At 41.8% G+C, this 9,353-nt stretch overlaps 1 protein-coding gene across 1 annotated transcript; it reads left to right on the top strand.

The window, feature by feature from the left end:
* Positions 1-2,663: 2,663 nt before the first annotated feature.
* On the top strand, positions 2,664-7,927 carry NOPCHAP1 (NOP protein chaperone 1). Its single transcript, XM_059816748.1, has 4 exons — positions 2,664-2,733; positions 4,047-4,133; positions 5,637-5,773; positions 7,277-7,927. Exons 1-4 carry the CDS (start codon positions 2,664-2,666, stop codon positions 7,457-7,459), a joined length of 477 nt encoding a protein of 158 aa, XP_059672731.1. The 3' UTR covers positions 7,460-7,927.
* The last annotated feature ends 1,426 nt before the right edge of the window (positions 7,928-9,353 follow it).

Raw genomic sequence — 9,353 nt, 5'->3', positions numbered from 1 at the left:
CGGAAGCGGCTGGAGGGCGGGCAGCCCCTGCGATGATGTGGCCCGTGATGCGCAGCAGCCGCCGCCACCGGCCGCTCTGACCCGGTGGCGGGCGGGGGAGGGGCCGAGCGCCGGGGGCGCGAGCCACCGCCAGCCGCCGCCCCGCGCCGCTGAGGAGAGAGCACGGGATGGGGCGCGGAGGTGCGCGGCGGGAGGGGCCGGGCCCGGACCCGGGCCCCGGCCCGCCGTCGCTCACAGCCCGGCCTGACGCCCCCGGCCCAGCTCCGGCCGCTGCCACCCCGCCGCCTGCGCTGAGGGGACCCGCGGGCTTCCCCTTCCCGCGGCGCCTTCGCGGCGCCCTGGGCAGCCCTGTGCTCGGTGGCGGCAGGGTGCGAAGCTGGGCCCCCGCCTCGCTCCCTCCGCAACGGCCCCGCTGATGCGGGGCAGCCCGGGGCAAACAAAAGGCTGGGGAGCGGGGCAAGCCGCAAAGGCGCTCCCCTGGCAGGCGGTGACCGTGCCTTCGCTTCCACTTGCAGAAGCTTTCTTGACGACATAGCACAGGAGTCAGCGTTTTGTACGGACTCCAGAATGTCATCTGCCACGACATTTTCGTTCCTTCCTGCCACTTGGCTAAAAACAGCTTCCTCAGGAATCCAGTTTTTTAAGTATTAGGGTCAGTTGGCATATTCTTGTTCTTGCCCGGCTAAGTCTGTACACCCTGCACGCAACACCGAGTGCTTAAATGTAAGTCTGCGTGTACTCCCTTGATATCAGCTGCCTGTGTTAAACTAAATAGAGTCCAGGCCTTGCTGGGCCCTGTTAATCCTCAAAAGTCTTGTTTTGAGACACACTTTATATTAATACATTACAATAGTCAAGCGAGTTAAATTTGTGCATTTATTATCATTACTAGTATTATTCCTCAATTGTTTGAAACTTTGAAGTAGAGAAGATGCCTTAAGTGGAAGGTGAAAGAGAAGAAAAAGAAAGAAAAGACAACTGGGATTTATTGATGGTGACAGCAGCCAAGTCTACAGCATGTCATTTCCTTTCTATAGGCAGAACAAAAGACAGCATGGGCAAGTCACCAAGTGTCTGCCATAAACTGGAGCTAGCTGCTGTGGGTATGTGTGGAAAAGCAGAAACTTAAGCACAGGAGAATGTATTTGCAGGACCAGGGCCAAAAAAATCTGCACTACAATTGTGAAATACACAGCATCATCTTGAACTCTGAGTCGATACTCCATTAAATGAATGAAGCAGCCCAAACCCCAGAGCTATTAATTCAGTGGTGAATGCTGTCTCAACCTTGAATTTATTGGGAATTTGGGCTATGGATGCTGTTGTCCCCCTACCCTAGCAGCAACTGTATATATCCATGCCTTGCGTGTGCTCACTTACACAGTGTGGATACATAGTTGGGCTGCCTTGCAAATCAGATAAAGATCACATCCGCCTCTGGTGCCAACAGGTTAGACTATAAACCTGAGGTTTGGGAATAGCACCTGAGGGTGCTGTTTCTGGCTTTTCTAATTGCTTGTCTGGCGACCTTGGGCAATCATTTCATCGCTCTGTATTACAGGTTCCTTGGCAGCATTGTGTCCCTCCCTCCACTGAAATCACATAATACCCATGGATGAAATATATTATTTGAGGTTCATGCATTGTTATTTTGGGCTGTGTTCAGTTGCAGAAAGACTCATTTTTTGTCTCCCAAGGCAAAAAACTTTAGTCCTCGAGATTTTTCAAGTAATCAAAGCTAGCAACAGGATTTTTCTGGGAAACCAAAATTCTGGAGCACAGTTGGGTAGAAAGGTGCAAACCAGGTACCAAATTCAGTGGAATGCACCTGTGCTGGGGGTGGCCTGGGAAAGTGGCAGAGGACACTTGCTTGGGCCAGTCTGTCAGGAAAACAGCAGTGCAGTCTCTTGCTTGAGGCCTTGCAGAAGGTTTGCTTCTTACTCCTTTGTGTTTGTTAATTCTAAGATACTGGGATCTGGGTTGGTTTTTTCTTGTGTTCTTTGCAATGAGAGCATATAAACATTAAAAATAATAAAAAAAAAAAGATGTTTCACATTTCCTTCTGGAGCATCACTTACCTCATTACTACTTTTTCTCATTTTTGGCTTGGACTTCCTGGCTTGTCTCTTATGAACCATTCAGTTCTCTTTTACAGCCTTCACCTTGTCTAGATTACAAACAGATAGAGATGGAAACTGTAGAACAAATCTTGAATAACAGGTTGGCCAGTGTCAACTGAACTTGATGATTGTATAAGTTTCTTTTCCAAAAGATAATTAAGATTCCATCAGGGTCTGAAATTTAATTTTAAGTGAATTTGTCTAACTCTGATAATGAAAATGGGAAAGTTTTCAAAGAAGAGCAGCTGCTGGCAGGTGTTCAAGTAATGTTATCTGTTTGCAGCTTAGTTTCGTACTCTCATTTCTCCTCCAAGTGATGGGATGGGCTTTTCATGCCAAATCGTTTCATAAAGTTTAAAAATATCTTTTTTTCTTTGTAACGTGAATTACTTTCCTTTCTGCATTGTTAACCCCAGATTTACGTGAGCGTAGGCTCTGGCACTCACCCCCCCCCCCCCGCCCTCCAGGGGGCGCTGCGCCGCGCCGCGGCGGCTGCGGCGGGGCGAGGGCCCGGCCCGGATCCACTTCCGGTTCGGTCGGCGCATGGCGGGGGCCGGCGGAGCGGAGGGCCCGCCCGCCTCTCGGGAGCTTCTGGCTGTGGGGCGCCGCGGAGGTGAGCGGCTCCCTCGGGGGGAGCAGGGCCGGTCGGGGTGGCGAGAGCCCCGCGGCCGAGAGGTGCGGCGCCACTCTCCAAGCTGAGCTGGGCCTCCCGCCCGCCTTTCGGCCTGGCGCCGGGACCGGCGCTGAGGGGCTCAGCCCCGCCGTCCCCGGGCCGGGAGGTTGGGGAGGGACGAGCCGGGGCGCGGGGGGGTTGGCTCGGCTCGTGGTGAGCCCCCGGCCTCGCCCGCCGGCGGGCAGCCCGAGGGAAGGGGCTTTTCAGGCCACCTGACTGCTAGTACTCCACTTGCTATTGCATTTCGCGTGTTTTGAAGAACTGCCGTTTTCCCGGACACTGCTACGGTAATACGAAGTAAATACCGGGCAGAAACCCACGTTAAATTAGTATCGACAGTCGTAACGACATTTCTATGAGGATAAAAAAAATATTAAAAATATATAAAGCTTCACTTTAGTTAATGCCAAAGGGGTGATGGCTCTATTGGCAGTCATAAGAACTAACTTGTCTAATAATCTAGCGTTTCCCTACATCATTTGGATTTTACGACGCTACTCTTGTAGCGTTGCACTGGTCATTAGCACTGTTGTTTGTGGCCTGCTTTGGTTGATCGCCACCAGCCACACACACAAGGGAAGGGATTTAAATCAGTGTAACTAGCACGTGTTAGCTGTTACCTCTCTATGTTTTGCTGTGGGATATTACAGGTAGTTTCTGTATGCGTTGATAACTGTTGCTAAATAAATCTTTGACAAAAACTTCAAAAACAGTGGGAGACTGTAAGAAGTGACCTGCAGGGTCGGACCAGTGGTCCATATAGCCCAGTATTCTTTCTTCCGGGAAGTGCAACGGCACATGATAATTACAGAGAACTAGTTAGTTTAAGCACTGTGTGCTCCCTGTTCTTGTAATTGCCCCCTGTCTGCAATTGTAGGGGTAGGGATGGTAGGGGTATGTTCCTGCTCAGTCCTTTTAGCATCTGATTATGACTCTGCTGCACTGAATTTGCCTTAATCAGTGTTGAACCTGCTGATCCGTCTGCTTTCACAGCCTCTTGTGGTAGCAAGTTCTAGACACTCACTGTCTGTTATGTACAGAAATACTGAGATGACCCACCTCAAACAGACATCAAGAAACAGTGTTTGCAGAAAAACAGGCTGGAATTTCTGGAGGTGGAGACAGTTGAATCCTCAGCTGTTCGGGCTTGTTGTAGAAAGGTGGAAAAGTAGCAGCAAGAAGAGAACGTCACAGTTAAAATGTGACATTTATGGTTGACATAGGTAAATATTCAGAAACTTGTTTGTTTCCAGGGCTGGAAGAAACTTTGTTGATTAGTTCAAAATGTAGCAGCAAGAAGGCCACAACTTTACAGACAGTTAGGATGCCGAGGAGTAATGGTAAGTATGACTTTGTTACTGGAACACTGTCAACTAGTATGTAACGTCTTTGACATAACTTCTGCTTCAATGCTTTCCTTGCATTAGTAAAGTAAGAAACTCTTGTGTTCTGTTTCTGTTGGTGCTAGGTTCTCCACTGCAGTTGCACGTCCCACAGGTTAATCATGTAACTGCTGCTTCTGCAAAACTAGATTTTGCGATGCTAGGCATTACAGCTGTTGTTTTAGGGACTTAGTTCTCCTTGCAGAAGTAATCGCGCTGTCTGCCTGTAATGAATTTGCCAGGTTGTACCTTTGGTCTTCGTTTAGTCAGCTACTTTCAAACTGATGCAAGTTATGTAGATCACTTTCAGAACTTTATTTTTAATGAATGTCAGAATTATTAAGGCAGACCATACAACCATTCATTCATAATAAATTAATTTGAATACATTAAGAAGACTTTTTTCTTTAATTGAGTTTTGTTCCTTCTTTCTTAGTCAAAGCTACATACAGATTGCTAACATTCTCTGCAGTGTAACTCTGTGCATAAGAGGACATAATGTAAAAATTGTTATTCTTTGAAAACAGTGTCTCAAGCATTTAATTTAAAATGAACGCCTGTCAAATTATTATATTTTTATTTTGTGATTGAGCTGAGATTTAAAAAGTAATAGAAAAAACAAATGGATGATGGCAGTGTTTCAAAGGTAGATTATACCTATTGACTTCTGTGGCACTCACTCGGAATAGTACCTCTTACTTTACGGGGAATGAAACTAGTGATTGGCTCATCTGCATGTGTGGAGCAAAGATTATTTGAAGAAACTCTGGAGGCAGGTGAAGATACTCCCTGCCTTCACGGAAGGGAAATGGGTGTGATTCTTCTAATGACATTGATTATCTTCAAATTGTTGGGAAGTCCCACTGAGCTTAGAGGGATATTTCTGTAGAGGATAAGTGCTTTATACTTCAACATAGACCATCCGTCTCTCTCCCACCATCGTACTTTCAGAGCACCTTTTGTTAATTATGTTGACCTTTCTTTTGTGTAGTGTGACATCTGTGGCATCTGTGCCTACAGCTAATTTTTCCATCTTCTTCGAGACCTTCAGTCTATACTTTAATGGAAGAAAGGAGGACATAATTATATTTCCATCGGAGATAATGCTGATGTGGAAGTTTCTCAAGGTGGCACTCAATACGTACTGAAAACCATGGAATTTACAAGGAAGTTTTCTGTAAACTAGTCACATTTTGTTTTAAGAATCTGAATGGAACTGTTGAAATGATTTCTTCCTGCACCACATGCTGACCAATAGATTCGATATCTTTTTGCTGTTTATATCTCGGGAAATTGAATACTGTAATAAATCCTCCTATTAAAACATTTTAGATGTGGTAGACAGCTGAAAATTACAACTGAAATGGAGTATGTTTAAATGCTCAGATTTCTGAGGTGTAAATATATAAGTTAATGTGCATCTGTTTGTGTATATACACATGAAAATTATTTCTTTTTCAGTTTTGGACCGAGTACAGAGCTTTTTACCACAGATGGCCCATGCAAATGATGAGCTAAGAAGAAAAATGGTAACAGCACCAGCTCATCAGTTTGATATTGAAAATCTAGACAGTGCAACAGAAAAAGTTATAGAAATGGTAAATACTTACTGTATTTTTTATTTTATAAAGTAAATTTAGATGTGATTAAAATAATTCTCTGATCTTAGAATGAGATACTTTGATAGATAAAGCTAAGTATTCACCATTTTAGTCTGCGATCTGCAAATTCAAAACATAGATGTAATGAAAATTTTTATTTGGTTAAAATGTACTACTTGGTTTTCGTACTTGCAGAATTTTATGACTGGGGATGAAGTAGTTTAATGCCAGAATAAGATATAAGGCTTTAGTATAAGAGTAATAACTGGCTTTCAGCTGCGCTTTCTAGGTACTTTTAGTACTGGCTAATAGGTCTTGGGTTAAGAAAAGTTGTTGTGTTGTTATGATCCTTTATGGCTGGTATCTGTCTATTTATTTACATCCACATTGATATTTTCTTTCTGTTTTTAACTGAAGTGCTGCAGCCACATGCTCACATAGGAAAATTTCAATGTGAAAGTGATGTGGTATGTGCATGTCCCAGGCAAGTGCCTTCTGGTGTGCAGACCCACAAGATAAAAGACAGAAATAAGGCAGCCTGGGGTTTGGTGTGTGAGCTGTCAGAATAATTTATTGGCCACTGGTTGGATTCAGAGTTCTTGTAGGTTGTATCCGGCCTACATGCAATAGGTTGTCCAGGACTGGTATATGCTGAAGAATTCCAAATAAATAGTGAGAAAACAAAGTGGATCATGAAAATTGTTTTAATATAGTGAGGTGAGGTGGAATGGACAACTTGGACAGGATTTTAAAAAGATTTTTCATGTGAAGGAGCCTGACAAGCATCTTGATTTTATAATAAACAAGCCAGGAGACCTCGTGATTAATAGCTATTTGCAAATCACTGAAGAAATTTATTTGCATTTCAAATTCCTGTATTTTGCTTTGCAGCATACAGGAAGATTTGAGTTGAGGATTATCAATTTAAGACCAGTATTTTCAGAGAGGAAAAGAGACCTCAAAAATCATGTCTCTGCATATGGAAATATATGATTACTTTTGCTTTAAAAAATATCTTGATGGTTTAAACTACTCGCTATTTTGCAGTAGTTCTAGTGGCATTAACTCTACTAGGTTATAAGATATGAACTATATTAATAAATATTTATACACACATGTTTATATATATATCGTGACCCCTTATACACTAAATGGTTTCATTTGAATTCTTTACTGAAAACTAGTTTTGATGCCTTCTGTTCGCCAGTTTAGATACCTGATTTAGACTATCTGAGTTCAGCTATCTACTAATTTCTCTCTTTGATAATGATATAAAAATGACCTTATATTTGCTATAGGGCAATATAAATTACAGTTTAAATATTTAAGAATCTGTTGATGATATTTGTCATAATCCTAGGAGAATGCAAAAGTCTTTCTAATTGTGGTTGTAGTTTTCTTATGGGAGTAGGCGGTTTCATGTGTTTGCTTTATGTTTTACTCAAATGATAGAAGTGGTATACAAATGTATAATGTGTTAACTAAGGTCTTTTTTTCCAGAATGTGGCTGTAGTTGAACTGAGTGATTCTGATACAGATGAAGAGATACTAACTTCAGAAGATGATTCGGAATCTGAAGATGACTGTATAACTGATGAAGTGACAACCGACAACATTAAGTTTCCTAAGCAAAAGGGAGAAAAGGGCAAAATAGAAATTTTGGACAGCAAAGTGAATGAGTAAATCCATTTTATTTTACTTTAAAAAAAAAATCAAACCCAAATTGTGTTTTCTTACTTTGAAGTCTTGGCCCTTAAACTACCTTGTTTCCCAATATAGCATCCCTCAGGATCATGTGAAATGCTATAGTTTACATGGTGACATGGTGGAGAATTCAGGATCCACTGATGACTGAGACAGGCTGGATTTCTGAGGAATTATGTATGGTTTTATTCATCAAACAGCATGGAAATGATCTTCATCGTAGGTTAGACTAAGAAAGCAGCTGGAATTTGGGGCACTTGAACTAGTTAAGTTAAAATTCTTGTTCTCTTGCTTTGTTGAAGAAAGATTTTTGTAGTGTGCTACGAGAAATTTTTGCTTGAAGGGCAGTAAAGAGTTAACTAGGAAAAAAGCTTTGTTTTTTATGTTCCCTGTCCTGTGAAGTGTTATGTATGATGTCTTCGATATTAAACGTTATCTTAAAGTACATTAGAGGTATGTCTACATCGCGTTCATGAGAATAACTGCTGAACACTAAAGCAGTGGCTGAGGTCATTTCAAGATGAGCTGGCATGGGTAAGGACAGCCATGACTCAAGGGAGAGTTCAGCAAAGGATTACTTATCCTCTATGCCTGCACTGAGCTCCATATCATTACAGGTAGGTTACTAGCTCATGTCTGGAACGTTTGTGGCTGTAGTGCAGATATCCTCAGTACTTAAATGGTCAAGTCTGCCTCTCTGGTGTTACAGTTGCTTTAAGCTATGCTCTCCCTCTCCCACTTCCCCTGCCACATTTCTGTCCTCTCCATTTTGTTAACAACTGTCACTGCCAGAAGAATAAAAAGGTGAATTTTTAGCTGTCCTATACTTAGGTTAGCTTGAAACAATTGTGAAACCAAAATCAGTGGAAGTATGTCTCATTCATACTTACCTCAGATTGATAAAATACAATGATTGGGGCTGTTGTATTTACTTCACAGATTGGTTTGCATTTCAGAAGTATCTATCATGCTCCTGGATATCGTAGTTTGTTTCTTAAAGGAACTTTGTATTTTCTACATCATTAAAGTAAAATTTTATATATTGTATTTGCTCAAATATTAAACTTAATGTCATGACTTGAAACCTGCAATTATTTACAGAATTTATTTTTAATCCCATACTTACAGTTTTAATATCTGTTTTTGTAATATTTGTGATAAGAAATGACAAGGATTCTGGTCTTTCCTTCACAAGGCGGCTTCTTAAAAACAGAAGGGAGCATGATTTACTGGCATTTACTGGGATTAACTGATTAAACCACAAAATATTTTAGGGAATGGGAAGGGTGGCAATCAAAGAATGGGACTGCTATTTTTAATGGCAGCCCACAGATCAGATTAAGCTTTGGGTGGATTTGTAGTCTAAGAAGAGCAAGCGAAGTGGTCCTAAGTAGGCTTAGTTTGTTAGATAAGGTCTCAATCTATGGAAAACTCTTCCAACGGAAGACAGTTTGAAAGCCAAGGTCTTAAGTAGGTAATTTTACAAGAGATTTTCCCATAGATTAAAAAAACAGAAAGTATGAAATACAAAGTAATAATTGTGCTCTATAAAACAGTGGTAACAGTCCATGCGCACAGACACAAAAAGTGATTTTAATCCATTAATGTAACTACCTTTCAAATTGCAGGCAGATCACATGTTCCATACCAACAAAAAGATAGAAAATATTTTGAGTAACTTTAGCTTGATATGCATAGTTTAACACCAATGTTGAACTCTGTATGTACTATACAAAGATCATAGTAAGTGCACTTTCTTGCATTGATTTACTTCTTATGGCACAAAGGTTTTCTGTACTGCTGAAGAATCACCAGAGCAGAATGTTTAATTGCTACTGTAAAACTTGAACTGGTTTATGGCAAAAATGGCATA

The sequence above is a fragment of the Gavia stellata genome, chromosome 4 (assembly GCF_030936135.1).
Source record: "Gavia stellata isolate bGavSte3 chromosome 4, bGavSte3.hap2, whole genome shotgun sequence".
Taxonomy (NCBI): domain Eukaryota; kingdom Metazoa; phylum Chordata; class Aves; order Gaviiformes; family Gaviidae; genus Gavia; species Gavia stellata.
This window is presented reverse-complemented; position numbering and strand designations above follow the sequence as displayed.

Bases quoted from the DNA above. Each gene is read 5' to 3' on its own strand.
- NOPCHAP1 (XM_059816748.1), top strand. From the start codon at position 2,664: ATGGCGGGGGCCGGCGGAGCGGAGGGCCCGCCCGCCTCTCGGGAGCTT. The intron at 4,134-5,636 runs GTAAGTATGACT...TTTCTTTTTCAG, and splicing joins TAGGATGCCGAGGAGTAATG to TTTTGGACCGAGTACAGAGC. The intron at 5,774-7,276 runs GTAAATACTTAC...CTTTTTTTCCAG, and splicing joins CAGAAAAAGTTATAGAAATG to AATGTGGCTGTAGTTGAACT.